The sequence below is a fragment of the Phasianus colchicus genome, chromosome 18 (genome assembly GCF_987193195.1).
Source record: "Phasianus colchicus chromosome 18, bPhaCol1.hap1.1, whole genome shotgun sequence".
Lineage (NCBI taxonomy): Eukaryota > Metazoa > Chordata > Aves > Galliformes > Phasianidae > Phasianus > Phasianus colchicus.
The window spans coordinates 5,324,937-5,343,650 of record NC_143453.1 but is presented as its reverse complement, the minus strand read 5'-3'; the positions used below and the strand labels follow the sequence as shown (position 1 = coordinate 5,343,650).

General features: G+C 45.1%; 2 protein-coding genes across 3 annotated transcripts; both read left to right on the top strand.

The window, feature by feature from the left end:
* Positions 1–7,478: 7,478 nt before the first annotated feature.
* MIF (macrophage migration inhibitory factor) lies at positions 7,479–9,314 on the top strand. The gene is made up of 3 exons (XM_031592066.2): positions 7,479–7,690; positions 8,106–8,278; positions 9,052–9,314. Exons 1-3 carry the CDS (start codon positions 7,583–7,585, stop codon positions 9,116–9,118), a joined length of 348 nt encoding a protein of 115 aa, XP_031447926.1. The 5' UTR covers positions 7,479–7,582; the 3' UTR covers positions 9,119–9,314.
* Positions 9,315–9,638: 324 nt separating this feature from the next.
* On the top strand, positions 9,639–18,310 carry DDX51 (DEAD-box helicase 51). 2 transcript variants are annotated; one of them, XM_031592343.2, is made up of 16 exons: positions 9,639–9,750; positions 9,824–10,089; positions 10,383–10,627; positions 10,757–10,907; positions 11,798–11,943; positions 12,295–12,366; positions 12,547–12,653; positions 13,186–13,294; positions 13,922–14,067; positions 14,705–14,903; positions 15,585–15,700; positions 15,788–15,904; positions 16,540–16,641; positions 17,111–17,174; positions 17,420–17,554; positions 18,039–18,310. In XM_031592343.2, the coding sequence occupies exons 1-16, from the start codon at positions 9,728–9,730 to the stop codon at positions 18,063–18,065; spliced, it is 2,025 nt and encodes a 674-aa protein (XP_031448203.2). In that variant the 5' UTR covers positions 9,639–9,727; the 3' UTR covers positions 18,066–18,310. The 2 variants fall into 2 exon arrangements, with proteins under 2 accessions (XP_031448203.2, XP_031448204.2); XM_031592344.2 differs by lacking the exon at positions 16,540–16,641.
* Positions 18,311–18,714: the final 404 nt, after the last annotated feature.

Sequence of the window (18,714 nt, the reverse complement as noted above, 5' to 3'; positions counted from 1 at the left end):
GCAGGAAGAAGGGCTGGCTGAACTGTTATTGTTGTATGTAAAAGAGGTTCAGTGGTTCCTATAAAACAAAGCACACTCTCCAGAGCTTCTGTGGCATCTAAGGGTCTGGTTTCCAGGCTAGTACATCAGCTTCTGGGAATGACATCAGACGTTTTCAGAAAAGAGTTTGTTTTGGAAATGTTTTTCTTGTTACATAAGCAAGCTGCAAATACCTAGAGATTATTGTACCCAGTAGAAAAAAACAAGTTGTGAAGTTCATTACAAATACAGTCTAAGTTTTTCCAGGTGACCACTAACAACTATAGCATGATGTGTCACTAAATGCTTTGGATCATACCACCTGCTTCCAACAAATCACTGCAGAAGAGACTCATGAATATTGCAGAAATCAGTTCCTCTCCTTACGGATGGAGCTGTCACATCAGTTTGTTTTTAATGTTTCTACATAGGATTCATGCCCAGAAAAGTTATTTTTGGATTTTTCAGTATTTTTGTTATTTTTAGAATGTTTCGGATTCAGGAGAGCCTATCCACTAACACAGAAAAGGGATGAATTAATAGCACATTTGAAACAGTTTTGTCACAGCTCATAGGTCTTCATGATATATACTACTGGGGATTTTCTGCTATCATGGATTACAACAAAACTAAGTGTTAAAATGATGTGTGAGCATAGGGAAATCTCATTTGTTGTGCACAAGGTAGCACTAAACCTCAGCAGGAGTATTCCACTCAGCCACAGGCTCCCCACCTTGAGAAAGAGGTGAGCAGATTAGAGATGTACCAAAGGGAAAAAGCACAAGAGAAGTCAGACTGCAAGGATCAAGTGAGATTCTTTCTCTTCTAGAAAAGACAAGCATGAAGAAGGAGGCTGTCATGGAGAAGATTGGAATAGCTTTTTTCCCTTAGTAGAATAAGGCAGCAAGATTTCAGTGAGATTTTGGAAGGAAGTTTTAAAAGCTTCTGTTGCTTCCAGTTGGGTTCTTCATTGAGTTTGTGTTGTGGTTACCAGCTCAGAGACAGCATCGTATCAGTGTTCCTGCATCACTTCCAGCAAAGCACAGCACTCAAAAGCAGTTTGAAGCTCCCATGTACCTTGTTAGCTTGGGCTCCACACTGACAGCTACTGACTAACGCCATACAGAACCTGGCTGGAGAGTCCTCAGTGATGTTCCTGCAGCTAGACATTGTGGAGCACAACTTTATTTTGCAGCTCAAAAACGTCCAATTTGAACACGGGCTTGGGCTGAGAAAAGCTTTTAGCCTCCTCCATGATAGCACTCTGAGGATGTTGCCCCTCAGGAGTGCCCAAGAAACTCTTTGAGCATCCGTGTGAGGGAGGGAAGGCTTCTTCAGGTGTCACCTTCTCCTCCGTTGGGGACCAGTGGAGGTTCTGACCAACAGACGTTTCAGTGATGGTGGATGGTTAATGGTATTGAGCTTTCATTGATCAGTGAGAAATTGGTTGCTTTGTGGTTACAGATTTAAAAAGCCAATTATGTGGCTGGATGTCCTCATCAAATTGACTTGCTTCAGAGATAGAAAGCCAGCAGACCTGAAGAAGAATGGTTGAACTGAGTCTCTTCCAGGCAGATTGTTTGATATCCAATAAAGCATTCCTGTTTCTCTGGGACCAGTAACAGAACTCAGCACAGTCAGCCAACCTCATTAAACATGCAAGAAATCAATCTCTGCCACATTTGACTGAAGTTAGCTATCTCAGAAGAGTCAGAAGAATGCTTTAGGCTTGCATAAGACTTATTTGCACAGAAAAGAGGTTAAACCATAAATGGAGTTGGGTTTTTTTTCCTCAACACATGCAGGAACATAACGCACTACTTCTGTGAAGCCGATGTGTCCTACCTCTCTTCACAAAAAAATAATGTTTTTATAAATCATCGATCCTGCAAACAAGTACTTGCTGTATGGGGGAGGGGGATCATCAGCTGGTAGTTCTTGCATAACAGCCCCTGGATATAAAGCTAGAGGCCAGGGCTGGGATGCAGCTGGAGCAGGTTTGTGCAGCAGTGTGGAAGGGACATGGAATTGGACTTAGAAATATACAGGGAACAACAAAGACTTTTTTTTTTTTTTTTGGAAAGGACGCAAACTCCTTCGTGACAAAGGAGACAATAGGAAAGGGAGAGAGTCTTGAAGTTATGGCAGAGAGAAGGAAAGGATTAGGGTGGGCTGGAATGCAGAGCGTTCCTCTCACAGGAAATGGTACCATTCGAAAAAATCCTGATTTATTTCTATTTTTTTTACAAATAGACTTTTGGTTTATTTTGTACTGGGGAAAAAAAAAAAAAAGCAAAAAAAACCTACTTCAACAAACATTTTCAAATTGCTCTGAGGAGAAAATAATGGAGATTAATATTTCAGTTTGATTTATTTTCTAACAATAACCTGTTTCTGAGATAGATGTTTAAAGGCATGTGTGTACAGACATTTGGCATACAGCTGGCTGAGACACAGGGAGTCTGGCTGGGGAGAGCTGGGCTGAGAAAGTGGGATCTCAGTGGGATCCCCTTCATTCATCTGCTGCTGTCTGATGTTCCAGGCACCCAAACAAGCTGTAAATGACAGCCGAGACTAATTACCCAGACAACCCCTGGTACTCAGGCTAGCTTGTTTTAGCAAGAAGGTCAATTGCTGCTGAGTTCCAGCGATGCGCTGCTAATAAACGTGGGTAATAACAGAAGCCAGATGGATGCCAAAGGAACTGATCCCTGGATTCCCCAGTGTGAGGACCTGACACTATGTATTAGCAGCAGGGAAGACTGCGGGCTGCTCATTAATGTTAACATAGATACTTTCTTCCAGTTTTTCTGCTATCAAGAACAAAAGTAGGATTGAGCTGTATTTTGTTTAATGAGGGGAATGTTGATCTAGACCTCATTTGTGTCGGTTCACATTTATTTCACCAGGAAAGACTGCAGCAGGAGCCAGTGAGGTGCAAAATCTCTCTGGAATGCAGGGTTGGAGCAATGTGATTGCCAACCCCCAGTGGCATTCACTTCCCACACAGGCAGGGAAAGCCTGCTGGCTTGGAGGGGTTCTGGGTGTACTGCAGGTCACCAGGCTCCTGGAGTACCCAAAATTCCCACCCAAAGCATGCAGTCAGTAAAGACGACATCACAAAGTTCTCCTTTCTACAGTGTAAGTGGGCACAGCACCCAGAACCACATTCCAGTAGTACATGGGCACAGCAGGGCTGATGGCTGCAATTATCTACAGTGATCAACATTCACTGCAAGATCACCTTTTGCCAGACGCTGAGCATTTCTATGATTTACTCTTCTGGAGCAAACACCTATGTGTGCTTGTGTGCCTCCTGCCTATTTTCAGCAGTGTTTGCTTGCATAGCAAACTCCAGACCACCCATGGCTTTTGGGGTGTTTTTCTTTTTTAGGATGCCCTAGGATTCAGGCATGTTTGGGTACAAAAGGGGAATGAATACCTGCTGCCAGCCAGAGGCAGGTGCTCACATCTGGGAGGAGCACCCAGCGCATGGGCTGCATTTTTCTCCCACAGTTATCCCTACCCAACTGGAGCAGTTAGTAGAAGCCAAGACCTAAATGGTACAATGTCCTTGTTTGGGCCTTTATCACAGCAGTGAATGTCTTGGAAAAGAATTTGAATCTATATACTAAGATACTAACACATGAAAGTTTTGGATATGGTAAGTGAGACTGGAAGGACAAAATCTTCAAGACAAAGACAGAAGGCATAAAAGGATCTGGGCTGCAAAGTAAGTTAATAAGAGCAAGAGTTAAAAAGTATTTGCTTTCTTGAAAGTGGTAAAAAGCATCTACAAGTACTTGGGATTGTTCGTAATTATTTTATGAGCTTCTAGTCCTTTTAGCTAGGAAAACAGCCTTTCTGCAATAAACTGGAATGACAGTGCACATCTCCAAATGGCATACCATGGGAGTGTGGTTGTACTTCAAACATTCTCATCTTCGTGACTTACAGAAAGATGTTTATGAGGTCTGAGAATGCATAGAAGTACATACAGGAGAAATTCAAAGCCATACATGATAGGCATACAACTATTTTCCTAGCAGCTCAAGTACACAGATATCTTTTGGGATTTTCAAAGCTTTTCCAAACGTGGCAAAGGAGGATAATACTCTTTCTTCCAGCAGTACCTAGAAATACAGATCTCTCCTGATTGGGAGATGTCCTTTAGTGGCTCCACAGACCTTTGTGCTACATGCTTTCTTTACATTGGGAAGACAGGAGAACAAAGTCTACTCCAAATTGCTTTGTCATCTGCTGAACAAACAGCTGAAAATACCATCTGACAAGTGAGCTCACTTGTCTGACATGACTTTCCACAGATTGTTAAACCTATTAATCCCAAACTTGCAATCCAGTGTTTTTCTGTTAACATTCTGCTTGAAGATGCTAAATGCCCAATGAGTAGGGCAGCTCTCCAGTTAAAAAGAGGAAAGGAGCAACTACCTGAGCTGCCAAGTCCAAAGGCTGTAAAATCTGTCTTGGTTAAAATGATGGAGGCTGAGTCACCATACATACCACAGACCTCACGTGTGTGCAAGCCCAGGTACAGATGCAATAACTCCATGTTATTAAATTGATAATTTGAGTAATACATACCAATACCTCACCACTGTCTGTGGGGTACAGATGGAGGACTATGAAAAAAAAAAGCTTTGATTTAGATAGAAGCATTTCTAGTGCTTCTCTTGAATGTGTACACCAGTCCTGCAGAACACACTCTGTGTTTTAAATACAACATCCTGAGATAGTCTTAAAACAAGAAGCAGAAAAACAACACCAGCTCCAGAATGCAAGTAGACAAGGTATTTAGGGGGAGCAACACCTGAATGCACCTTGCAGAATCTGCAGTAAGAAGCATGTAAGTTGCAGAGAGGTAGTGCAGCCCTGAGAAGAACAGAGCTCTGGTTCCTGCTGCAGGAACACCCAGCCAGCCTGCTGCACTCTTCTCCCAGCAGCCAACAGCATCTGTGGGAACCTGAGTTGAGAATCTCATATTATTGTGGAAAGGCCCATGGCTGAGATGAGAGGGAGCTTTCTCAAATATTCCTAATAGAAGCCTCTCTTTAAAACAATGCAATCTTCTGTTTGAAGATGATTCTCCATGTAGGTAAGCCTTTGCCCCATTTGTGCTGGGCAGCCTGGCCAAGCTTAAACACATCTATCTCAACCTGATTTCAAAATGTACTTAAATGTAAGTCAAGAAGCTATCAGTGTGCTGTATGGGTCTTCCTTCACAAGGAGGAAGACAGAACTGCCTTTTACTTAAAATAGCTGGACTGCAGCCCAGGTCCACCTTACATGTAACTACGTGGACATGTAGTTGCTTTGCAGAAACACTTGTGCTGCAAGTGTGTCTCAGAGCTCAGAACAGGCAGAGGGAGCAAGTGGAAAAACCCACTGTCCACTGTTCTGCCTTCCCCTTTTCATCCACAGAACAATTTGCATTGACATGAAGATTAGAGCACAGTTCAAAATGAGGGAGATGCACAGTGAGCCATTCCCAGATGTCAAAGTGGTGAATTATGAAAGGAAGATTTCCATATAAATATTTATTATTCAAGCCCTAGGTCAGATAATATAATTTGCTTCCAAAGTAAAACAGATTGAATACAGATCTGTTTCCTGAATCTCTTTTAAAAACAATGCTAATATTAAAAAAAAAAAAAAAATCACAATACATCTGATTTCTATTTTTTTTTTTCTGGTATTACAACCCCATCTCACCCTTATTTTAAGCACTATTGTGAACACCCCATTTTGTTCCTATCACAGCCTTGCTTTGCAGCCAACAGCTTCTAACTAAAAGCCTGTGCCTCAACCTCCAAGAAGAGGTTTCTGGGGATAACACATGGCAACTGGTCAAGGAATCAAAGCAGCACAACCAAGGAAGCAAGGTGCTTCCTCAAACCTAAATACAATGTATCTTATGAAACATGGTTCATTCCTGCTTACAGCCTGGCAGAGCTGAATGCTGAGAAAGCGAGACATGATGGCAGGTAGATTTGCTCTCACAGTGGGTATGCAGCCCCCAAACACAGCAGTCCTCTAGCTGAGGAGGCAGTTCCCTTCTCCAGAAAGCAGTCTGCCACCTTCATAGAGCCACCAGGTCAAAGAATGACACCTCCGTTTTCTGATGCTCACTTGGCTTCTTATCCCTGCTCCAGTAGCTGTGGTTTTGATTGCAATGAAGTCAAGCATGCACAAGTGCAACCAGAGATTTCCCCAGCCCTGCTCTTTGCAGTTAGTCTCCAGGAAAGACTTCAGCCTGCCCGACATCTCTTTGGAATCCTTTCTGTGCTACATGCCTTCTGAGTTATTTTCATAGCATCCAGACACTGAACTGTACGTTCCTAAGGTAACTCAGAGACAAAGTATCAGCGAGACCTCCCCTACTTGTTACCAGTCTTGCTTTACACTCTCTACTATGGAATGTAAAAGCCTTTCCTTTTGTCTTTCTTTGTGTGACTGTTGCACGTCATCAGAAAGCTGTTTGATACACTTCTGTAAAATATTTTACCTTTCAGTTTCCTTCATTTTTAGAAGCCATGAAAATACTAAGAGCCAAAGGAATAAAACAGCATGAAACTGCAGGTGCCTCTCCACTGTGTGAGCAACACGAGCCGGGACTGCTGCGTGACAGCCCGTGCAGCTTCAAACAGCATCCTCCACTCTTGGATCGGGGCTGTGTGCGCTCACATGTGCCATGCAGATGGACGGTTAAGCTTTCTAGCAGATGCAGTAAAACTTTATTAAAAGTTCATGCGTCTGGTTCCTGCCTGGAAACCGTCGGTGCAGAGCCCTGATTCCCCTCTGCCTTCCCGTGAGTCACTCCGAGCAGCTCAGGCAGTGCCGGATGCCCTCCTCAGCCTACGTGCGCCGCATCACAGCATCACAGGGCGCAGCGGCAGGCTCGGCTCAGGCTGCCTCTCGCCGCCCAATGGACTCATCTCTAAAAAAAATATCCCTTCTGCTTTTTTTTTTTTTTTTTCCCCCCTGTAGAAAAATATGGTGTGAAGATGGAAACGAGGAGTTAGAAATCGCTTTCAATTTGACTGAAGAACATCACAGATTATCATGCTCACAAGTCAAGTTTTCCCTCACGTGGTGTTAAAGTTATGCGCACATTAAAAAAAAAAAAAAAAAAAAAAAAAAAAGCACGAATTACTTGATTTTTCAAAAGGAAAAAAATGCATCACGTATCAGTCAGGGCTAATCTCCCCGTTCTGCAGAATCCACGTACGCGTGTAGGGCTGTGTGCGAGCCACCCGGAGCAGCAGAGCCCAACTCCAGCGTGCAGCAGTAACGCACGCTCTAAGTATGCTCGGCATCGTAACACCGAGCAGGAATAACGGCGGAAAGCGGCAGCCGCGCTCGGCCGGGCCCTGGCACAGCGGAGCTGCTCGGTGCGCGGCCCTGCGGAGGCACCTCCCCGATCCCCGCCCCGCAGGGCGCGGTCCCTTTAAGGCCGGCTCGGCGCAGCCCCGCGCGCACTGCAAGCCCCGCCGTCTCTCGCAGTTCCTTCGCTCTTCTCCTCTCGCAGCCCCTCGCCGCCGCCGCCATGCCTATGTTCACCATCCACACCAACGTCTGCAAGGACGCCGTTCCCGACAGCCTGCTGGGCGAGCTCACCCAGCAGCTGGCCAAGGCTACCGGCAAACCCGCGCAGGTGAGGCCGGGGGGCGGGCGGGGAGCGCAACGTGCGGGGCCGCTCCTCGGGGCCGCGTGGGAATGAATGGGGAATGAATGGGGGGGGGAGCGCTACGCGGGGGCCGCAAGCCGAGCATTGCGGCTCGGGCAATCACGGCCCGGCAGTGCTGCCCTGCGGCGATGGGCCGCGCTGAGAGCTGCGGATCCGGCCCGGCCCTCCGGCCTCCATCTCCGCCGCGTGGCCGCGGTCCAAACGCGGCCTTCGTCCTCCCCTGAACTCAGAGCCCGGCTCGGGGGTCGCTGCCACCCGCGCTGTGCTGCACCACGGCCTCAGGGAGGGCACGGCGCTATTGCGTAATGCTCGGTGCTGTTCAACGCTCTACCTACAATGAGGGCTGCGCGCTGTTAAACCTCTGCCCGCTTGTTTATTGCAGTACATAGCTGTGCACATCGTACCTGATCAGATGATGTCCTTTGGGGGCTCCACGGATCCCTGCGCTCTCTGCAGCCTCTACAGCATCGGCAAAATCGGAGGGCAGCAGAACAAGACCTACACCAAGCTGCTGTGCGATATGATTGCAAAGCACTTGCACGTATCTGCAGACAGGTAGGGCTGGGATGTGGTCCTTTTCATCTGCTGCTTTGGAAACTTCATTTGAAAATATAAAAAGCCAGCAATAAGTGCTTAAGAGAATACAAAGTAATCTCTTGCAGCTCTTCATGTCCATTTAAAAGTTTGTTGCCTGCATCTTTCCCTTGGAAGCTCTCCAGAAAGCCTTGTAGGAAAGAACACCTGAGCATTGGGCAGGTGGTAGAGTCCACAATGCAGATTCATTCACTCCTGGAGTGTGATGTTTCCTCATGGTGGGGCCTGAAAGCAGGAGGGAGGAGCAGTAGTAGGTTGGAGCTCACAGGCAAGTAGGAACTAGCAGGCTGTACACAGTTCATGTACAAGTAGAGCTTTGGGGAGTGCCCACGTGCAGCACTGAGAGGCAGGAGAACCAGCCTGCTGCCTCACATCCCTGTGTTGGAAGGAAGAAGCACAGAGCCACTGGGCTGTGTGGTGGTCTGCTGTGCAGGCTGCAGTGCTCTGAAACAAAGAGGTTGGTCTCTGGAATTGTGGACAGGCTGCTACCCAAAAGGTGGCTGAGTTGTTCCTGACTGAACAGCTTGTATTGGATAGAAAGTATAGTTCCAGAGGCTCCAGGAATATCAGCTGATGAAGGTTGTTGCACAGTGTTAAACAGATTTCAGTAAAAACTCTTTTCCTGGGAGGCAGGAGGGCGCTCTCCTCTATCCTGTTGCCTTGTCTCACTCATTGCTTACACAGACTAATTAACAAGAGTCATTTTTTTATGTATTCCTGTGCCTCTTCTGCAGGGTGTACATCAACTACTTCGACATAAATGCTGCCAACGTGGGCTGGAATGGTTCCACCTTTGCATAGAGCTCTCCCTCCCGTGCCCAGAGGCTGCTCCCACTCCTCCCCTCGTGCTGCCTGTTAGAGACCACCACACAGCCGGCCCTGTGCGTGTTGTGTGCGCTCACAGATGGATGGCTCCTTGTTAGTGTGTTTCAGTACTGCTGCTTCAACATTCCTCTGTTTTCTCTGTGTAGAAAACAAATAAAGATTTAGAAATAAACTGTCTGGTGCGGCCTTCGGTTGTGGGCTGGGTGATTGCCGTGGTTTTTAAAACAAATGGAGGATTTGGGTTTGTTTCCACGTGTAGGAGCTGGCACTGCGTGGTTATGCTGGGTGGGAGGAGTGCGGCAGTGCCACAGGGCCGTTTTTACCTCACTGCGCTCCATAGGTGCGCTTAGACCTCTTTGTTGCCCTAGACATCCTTAGGCCGTCCTGCAGTCAGCGCTGCGCTCGCAGCTTCGAGACTCCCTTCAGGCGCCACTTCGCTTCCCGCCTCCCCTCGGCCGCCATCTTGGCCCCGCCTCCCCTCAAGGCGCGGGCGGTCCCGGCCCGTCGGCGCCCCCTCCCGCCCTTCTCGAGTCTTCTGTCGCGCGAGACTGTGACGTCATCACGGCGCGCCGCCCGCAGGCGGCCATGGCGCTGTTCGCGGTCAGCAGGTGGGCGGCGCGGTGCGGGGCTGCGGCCGGGCGCGGCGGCTGTGCGTGACGGGCTGTTTGTCGGCCGTTTCAGGTACGTCGGAGAGGAGGAAGATGCGGACGACGAGGCGCAGGAGGAGCGGGCTCGGACCCTGCTGGAGCGGCTCCGCGAGCAGGCGAAGGCCCGGCAGCTGAGGCGGCAGCAGGAGCTCGGCGGAGCGGGGCCGGAGGATGAAGCCGCGGAGGGGAGGAGAAGCGCGGAAGGCGCCGCGCAGGGCCGGGGGGGGCTGAGGAAGGAAGGCGAGGCCGGCAGTGCGGTGCTGAAGAGGAGGAGAGGGAGAGAGCCGGGCCCTGAGGCAGGTAACGGAGACACCGCCGCCCTCACCGCTGTCCGACAGTAAATCCTGTCATCTGCAACCCGAGCGATTCCTTTTCTAGTAAAAAACACGGTATCGCAAACATCGGGGATCGGTGCAGTGTAAGGGAAACAGAGCCGCGTGTCAGCACGGTTCTCAGCTGCCCCCATAGCACCAAAGCAACGTTTGGCTCTTGTGCTTGTATGCAGCTTGGTTACGTTCTGTGATGGAAAACATTCCCCGTATCCCTTTAATGTGGCACGCTGTGATCTATAGCTCTGCGTTGCTGTTACCTAGATTCTGAAGGAGACACTGAACAACGGGAAGGCAGGAGCAACCTTAAAAAAAAATCCTCTAAAAGGAAGAAGAGGGATGAGGGAGCTGAAGGGGCTGAAGCGAGGAAGAAAGAGAGCAGTGAAGGAGCTGAAGGAAGCCAAAGCGCAGAGGAGGAGCTGCCCTCTGCAGCCTTGGGGGAAGAAGCACAACCACCACCTTCCAGCCTGGCAGTTCTTGGAGACTATGACAAAAAGCCCGTGCAGAAGGTAACTGCCTTGACTGAATTTTGATGACATCTAGGAATGAAAAGGTGCCTTGTTAGCATGTATTTAGTATAAAGCTATGTCTGTTTGGTGGCAAAAACACTTTGCTACTCTCTGTTTCTCTCACCTCAGGTACAGCCTTTCTTGCCACATTGGCTTGCTCAACCCAAGCTGGTGCAAAAACGTATCAAAGAGAATCTAATTCCAATCAGGGATGTCCCAGGAATTCACCCCAAGCTGTTGAAAAAGCTGCAAATGAATGGAATAGAGTCCTTTTTTCCAGGTACCTTGTTAGTGTTCTTCTCTCTCTAAATTTGCTTACATATTTCCTTCACTCTTGCTGTATATTTTGTGTAGTCAACGAGATGAAGCATGAAACAGAAGCAAGCTTAATGCATTAATGAATTTGGTTTTTAATCTCTGTTTTCATAACAGTGTGTGTTCTAGTAATTGAAGGCTGTTATGTAGTCATAAATGCAACTACACAAAATGTTTTGAAGTAATAGCTCACAGAAGCCAAAAGAGGGAGAGCTTGCTTTTGTCATTCCATTCTGCTTAGTTCCCTGGCTGCTAAACCTCGCAGATAAAACAAGATTGCTGGTTTATGAGGACAAGTTGTGAGGCAGGGAGATAAGAGAGTTCACAGATGGCAGTCATAGCTGTTGTTTTTACAGGACTCTTTGCTTCAGTCCTTGTATTCTCTCTTGCAGCAAACTTGAATGACTTCAAAGCCTATGGAAAGTGTTTGTTTTGCTCCTTGGCAGATAATGCTGATTTTCCCTGATGCATATTTTGTGTACTTCAAAAAAAAAAGGATGCTCACAGACAAGCATCCATGGGTTTTAAATCTGTCCAGTACCATCCAATATGAATACAACAATAGGGGCATGAGTTGAAAACCGTATTTGACAGAGTAACGTCTATTTCAGCATAAGAAATAGCTGAAATCTTGGGGAAGGAAATCTCTGTGCTAAGCTCACAAAAGAAAAAGACCTGGGGGGAAAAAATACATAGCATCTGTACTGGTTTTAATTCTTCCAGTCTTAGGTCAGCAGCAGCAATGGTACAGATGTAGAAACAGATTTGTTGTACACAACACGGATTTCCTAGATAAACTAGTCTTAGTCTCGTTAATTAACTCTGCAAGTAATTTGTGTTCCCATTTTTGTTCAGTTCAGGCAGAGGTGATACCTGCTGTTCTACAGAGTGCATCCAATGGCTATTTGGTGGGGCAGGGAGGATACCGCCCCAAAGACATCTGTGTCTCAGCACCCACTGGCAGTGGTAAAACCCTGTCTTTTGTCATCCCAATAGTGCAGGTGAGTTTTTACTACCAGCAAAATGCCTGTACAGAAAACGTTGAGGTTGCTTTTGTTCAGGCAGAATTTGAATTTAAAAGTTTCCCGGCTTCCTCATCTACTTGTGAATGCAAATCAGCAGGGTTTTTTTTTTTTTGCTCAGAGCTATCTGAAGGATCTACATGAATCCACTGTGCCCACTGCTCTTTCGCAGACAGCTGATAAAATATGAGGAGTTGAAAGGATGTGGGGGAGTAAAACAGAAATGTAAAACTCTGGGAGGACATGTCAAGCCTATTTCTTCTCATTAGTTTAAAGAAACTCCTTCTCACCCCGTTGTGTTAGAGCTTCATTTGACCTTTGTTTTTACAGGTTCTGCTGGATAGGGTAGTTTGCCAAGTGCGAGCTCTGGTTGTTCTGCCCACAAAGGAACTGGCACAACAGGTAAGTAGCTCTTTACCTTTCTTGATGAGCAGAACTGTGCTGAAAGAAGGGCTAATGCAGTAAATATTTGCATAGCTGTTTGTGAAAGCAGGCTGAATACTTTGTCAGTGGGATTGTTGTTAATGTAAAGTATCAGTTTCACTGATTTTCTTGCAGCTAACAAAGCCCATTTCTTTACAGGTGAGTAAAGTGTTCAACATTTACACCGATGGGACAGGTCTGAAGGTTGTATTGATTACTGGCCAGAAATCTTTCGCAAAGGAGCAGGAAATGCTTGTCCAGAAAAAGTAGGTTAAGTGGTCTTTTGATAAGGTTTATAGAGATTGTAAACTCTAATCTTCACAACAGAGGTCAAAATACAAGCTGCTGTATTGCACCATCACGCAAGAAAGATTTTGGATAGTGGGTTGATATGCTAGAGGCTGTTTTTGTTTTTTCCCAGGTGCCTGCTTCAATTCTTTCTTGTAGTAGTTACATTTTTAGATGTTTAGGGCTCTTCACTATCTGAGTAGAATGAAACCCTTACTGTGTGCCCACAGAAACAAATGACTTATTGGTTTTTGCAGCAACTTTTCTTAAGTGCTCTTTTCTGACTTGCATTGAAGAATGTTACTTTTTGTTTAAACTGGGGCAGTACAATGGAGAGCAGGATTTAGTGCCCAGTATTGCTTTTGTTTGCTGGTAAATTGGATATTTGAATCATTTATTACTATAAATGAAAAAACATGAGGAAAATCTTCAGGCCTTCTTACCAAGGATCTCTGTTATGTGCTTTACAGCGTGAGGAGAAACTTACTGATGAGCTGCTTGTTCTTGCAGGGTGACAGGCTACTGCAGCCTTGCTGATATTATTGTGGCTACACCAGGGCGGCTCGCAGATCACATCAGCAAGACCCCAGGGTTCAGCCTGACACAGCTTCGCTTCTTGGTGAGTCAGCTCCACACATCTCCCATTGCAGTGCACTGTCTGTAATTCTTGCCTTGTTCTTGCACAGTGCATAAATATATCTCTGTTGGAACTGTTGTATGTACTTGGTCTGTGCTTTAGACTGTTCAGGCAGCTGCCTTAAGATGAGAAGTTCTATTCCAGCTCGTGGCACTTACTTGCCCTTGCAGACACAAACTTGGAATGAAGCTATTCTGTTTAAAAAATAAAGTTGTTTTTTTTTCCCCCAGGGTTAATTATCGGGGTATCAAGTTAATTCCACCATATTGGAATCTGTACAGAGACATGGCTTCCATCTTAATTAGGGTTTGAAGCGTTTTCTCTTAAATACAACCATGTCTTTGCAGAAGTGCAAATGAACTTGTGTGTAGTTTGAGTGTCCAGTTGGCTACTGAGCAACTGAAATGAAAGCAGAATTCAGTTTTGGGATAGAAATGTGTGCCTTCATTTGAGAAAAGATGGGCAAAGTAAGCATTTCTGTTGACTAGAAGCCTTTATAGATCTTGGATTCTGGCTCACTGTTATAGATGTAAGTTAAAAAAAAAAAAAAAACTGCCACTGGTCAAGATAGTGTTTAACATGTAGTTTATTTTGTCTTTGTGAATTCAGATCATAGATGAAGCTGACCGTATGATTGATGACATGCACCAGAATTGGCTGAACCAAGTTGTCAAAGCTGCATTCCAAGCAGAAAATGAAGCTGGTTCCAATACACTTTTTCAGAGGACCAAACCAGGGCCTGTAACAGCAGCTAGGTAAGCTGCAAAATGCATTGCTTTGAACTGTTTGCAAGGATATTCAGAGAAATGTCTGCCAAAGTGAGGCAGCTACTTCTTCAAAGCTTGAAAAAGCAGACAGTGAACAGCTGATATTAAAGGACGTCTTTTAAGCTGAAATCTAAGTATTGTCTTCTTCAGGCATTCCTTAACTAGACTAAAGCAGCATCCAAAGAATACACAAATACTGCAAGTCTCTGAGTCATTTACACAGCAAACAATAGCATTGCCCTCTCACAAACTTGAGTAATTTGAAGGAAAGTGCTGAACTGTGCATCTGCAGCTGCTCTTTTCGAATAGCGTGGTAGAAATGCATCAGAAACTGAGATCAGCAGTGAAGGAAGGAAGTGACTAGGATTGGGGCAGGGGTGACTGGGGTGCAGGGATGTGTGCCAAGGTAACAAATGAGGGTTGAGCAGTTGAGTTGAGAATGCTGATCCAATTTCATCTCTGAGCTCCACTGTTAAACAAGAGTGGGAAAGATCTGACCAGAAGGGCCCAGTGCGGGTGTCAAAAAGAGTTAATTACTTCCCTCATAACATCATCTGAAAGCACGTGTGGGGGAATTCCTTTTCCTTATCCTCAGAGTTCAGTTTCCATATGCTGTTTATTTCAGCTGCTGTTACCCTCAGATACCCTTACAGAAACTGCTGTTTTCAGCTACGCTGACTCAGGACCCAGAGAAGCTGCAGCAGTTGGGCTTGTTTCAGCCTCGCCTCTTCACGTCTGTCTACTCTGAGAAAAAAACACTCCAAGGTGGAACAGAGACTGAACAGGATTCTGAAGAGAAGTACACACTCCCTGAGGGGCTGTCGGTATGAGATTAATTCTCTTGCAACCATAAAAGTAACCTATTTGGTAGCTGTTGGAAAAATAAGGTGTTTGAATTAATTAGACTTTGAGATTAGTTTAACTCTGGGATATTTAGTGATGTTTGTAGCCTGTGAACAAATACACCTTTCCTTCAATGCCTTGTGTTACAGAAGTGCTGAAAGAAAGTGGCTTTGGGAGTTTTTGTGACTCCAAGAGCTCTGCCTTCACTCATCTGTTTTCTCATTACTGTTTGTTTGATTTGGACTGGAATTCTTTAAAATTAAACCCTTCATACTGAATTAAGTTTGCTTGCAAAAGGGAGTGGAGATAAGCAGTAATGTAGCACTTCTCAACTGTCCATCTCAAATTATAGTTTACATATGTATGTATAACATGCATTTTAAGGCATGTGAATGCAAATCAATCTGTAGACAAGAAGGCAGTGCGTGTTGTTACTTGCCACAGAGAAGTGAGAGCACTAGAATAACATAGGTCTCCTGCCTCTGCCTTGTGCTGTGTTGCTGTGACATGTTCTAAATAGGGGGTGGCACTGTGGGATCTGATTTTGTAGCTGTTAGTTGCAAAACATCCAAGCCTATGTAGGTTATGGACAGGTAGTAAGTTTCAGGGAAGATAGCCCTGGCAAGAAGTAATTTGTCTGTCTTCTTCCCTGATGACTGCAGCAAAGTTATGTACCTTGTGACCTGAATTCCAAGCCATTGCTCCTCTTGCACTTCATGCTGACAAAGAAGTTTACTCGAGTGTTGTGCTTTACCAACTCCAGAGAGGCTTCTCACAGGTGAATATATTCATGAGGTCATTTGGCAGATAGCTGCCACAGTATGTTACAGAGTTAAGTGATGGTTTCTATCCCATCCACCTGCAGATTGTTCCTGCTTGTTCAAGCTTTTGGTGGAATCACTGTGGCTGAGTTTTCTTCTCGGTTACCTCCAAATGAGAGACAGAGAACCATGAAGGAATTTGAACAAGGAAAGATACAACTGTGAGTATCTTAAATGAGTTTCCTGTAAGTCTTAGGACATATACTATTTCTAGTGTGTAAAACTAGTTAGATATTTAGACAGGGCTCCCCTGTAAAACAGCAAACAGGAATCAGTTGAAAAATGGGCTTGGGACCTGGCCCAATCAGATTGGCAGACAGGTTTACTTCTATCCATAATTTTGATTCACTTTGTGATGTTCATAACTGTATTGGGATTGTATCTGTGAAATGTCCCCCAAAAGAAAGTAAAAGTTTACTTTCTGGATTTTCTTTTTGTCCAAACCCTGTTTGATTACTGGCAAACACATCACTGTCTGCATTCAGTACCTTTAAGGAATGCTCAGATAGTTTACAGGTTTGTAACTTGTGGTATGCTGGCAGCTGTCTGGCTTAGTGTTGCATGCTTGGAGAACCTGGAAATGCTTTATAGCTTTTCATATTAACTGTAGGGGCACTTAGAACTGGCAGCTAATGCCAGTTACACTATGTGACTTACAGTGCTGCTTAGAGCTCAGAAGTTGACTGCCCAGTTTTAACAGATTAGCAGTAGTTGTGCTGTGCTCAGCTGGTTTGTATGTGTTTGTGTAATGGCAGAGATGTTACCTGAAAACAACTGTATGTACATTCAAAACCAGGTTAATCAGTACAGATGCCACTGCTCGAGGGATTGACATTAAAGGAGTGAATTGTGTAATAAACTATGACACGCCTCAGTTCATCAGGACTTACATTCACCGGTAAGACAAAGCAGGAGCAAAAGGAAGATGTTTGAGCTTGGTGTTCACTGAAATACTTAGTATAAGCAACATGCACTTAAAAAAATCCAGAGCTGAAATACCTTTTGTCTTCAATGTAGAACTAACTTCTTACATCAGAAGCTAATTCATGGCATCATGAGAGCAATGTAGTAGTAAAACAGAAATCTAGCACCCTATTATATAAAATGTATTTTACAGGAGCTAGAAACATTGTCCTGGAGAACATCAGGGTTGGGTTTTCAGGGGCTCAGAACACTGCAGAGGCTCAGCAGCTGTAAATGGACTCTGGAAACATTCAGTCTTTGTAACGCATGGCTAGCCCTGTTAAACATAAAAATCCAGACTTCCTCCTAAATCTGGAGAGTTTCAGAGTCAGGCTCCTGAAGCAGATATTGGCAGTGACTACTGCATGACTGAACTGACTTGATGTTCCTTGTTCTGATTTCAGTGTTGGAAGAACAGCTCGAGCAGGAAAGGCAGGCTTAGCTTTCAGCATGGTCCTCAGAATCCAGGTATGTCATCGATATAAGATTCATTTGAAATGGAAAGGTGGAGGACTGTAAGGAACAGAAAGTTCATGTTACTTTTTACCTTCTCCAGTCAGCTGTTTTGTACTTGGAAAATCTTTATTCAGTCACTCCATGACTAGGCAGAAAATTCCAAAATATGCTCATTTTCCAGCTGAGAAACAGCAGGCTGCCCCTTGTGAAGGGGAGGTACTCACTTCTTTTTCTGCTGTGTCTGCTTTGTTGTGCAGGAACGCAGGTTTCTGCTGATGTTGAAGGATGCTGGCATTCCAGACATAAAGCAGCACTTGGTCAAGGGCAAGTCGTTAAAGCCATTGGTGCAGCAATATGAGGAGGCTCTGTCTAAACTAGAGAGGACAGTCAAGGTAAGTGCAAGAGGGAAGAACAGCAGAAAATGGGGAAGGAAATTAAAAATTCAAAACTACAGTTTACACAGTTCACTGCAAGACATGACAAGCACAAGTATTGGTGTCCAGAATCCTTCTCTTGGACTGAGACATACCTGTTTTGGTGTGAAGGAAAGCATTTTCTGCAGACCTTTACACACCAGTAGGAAAGTTGAGAGCTTTTGGACAGAAGCAGGATAGCATTTAACTTGCCACATTGGTGGACAAGGGAACTGTAACAGATAGTTTTGTGCTGTATGATTTGAGCAAGTGTTCTGCTCTCTTCTTTGAGGACTTGACAAACATTTGTTCTTGAAGAATTACGATTTTGAGTTGCAGATTAGGAATATTAGGGGCAGGGCAGAACAGGTCATGATACTGTTACGTTGCTACCCAAAGTTCCTTCTGTATGACCCTGGGCAGAAGCATTTCCAGTCACCTTCTCAACTTTAATTTTGAACAGGTCGAGCGAGCACAGAAACGAATCTGAATGAAGGCAGGCAGAGGTGGCTGTGTTTCATGGCACTGAAGATATCTGGCACAGTAACAAGGAGATGTGGTTCCTGAGCTCGGTGCTCATCCCCTCAAGCTTATTGGTCTGAAGTCAGCTATTACATTCTCATTTCAAGGACACAGGAAACAGGGTTAATTTACTGGCTTTCGAGAAGCAGATGCAATTGCTTTTGAAGAGGATTTTGCATCATTACCCAGCTGGCATATGTAAAATTACCTCCAGTGAACAGAAGAGCCATGTCCAGTTCTTGGTCACGGGCCTGATGGAGCTGCTGGTCATCAGATGTGTGGGTTGTGCCTTTTTTGTGCCTCTGAAATGGGACAGCTCAGTTCTGCCATGTTGTGCAAGGATCTGCATCCTCATGGAAGCATAAGAATGCATGCAATGCAGTGCCTGGAACAAGATGCTGTTCAAAGAACCGTTCTAGGTTGAATGAACTGCAGCTTTTAAATAAATAGACATAGAATATTTTAAAAAGACTTTTTATATATGCTGTTTTAAAGTTTCTGAAATACAAAGGTGATGACAGTGGATTTTTGGTTGTATTGCTGTGTCTTTTTGTTATTTCTTTGCCTGCATTGTTTCCTTCCTTTCAGTACAAGGGGTAGCAGCAGCTATGCTAAGT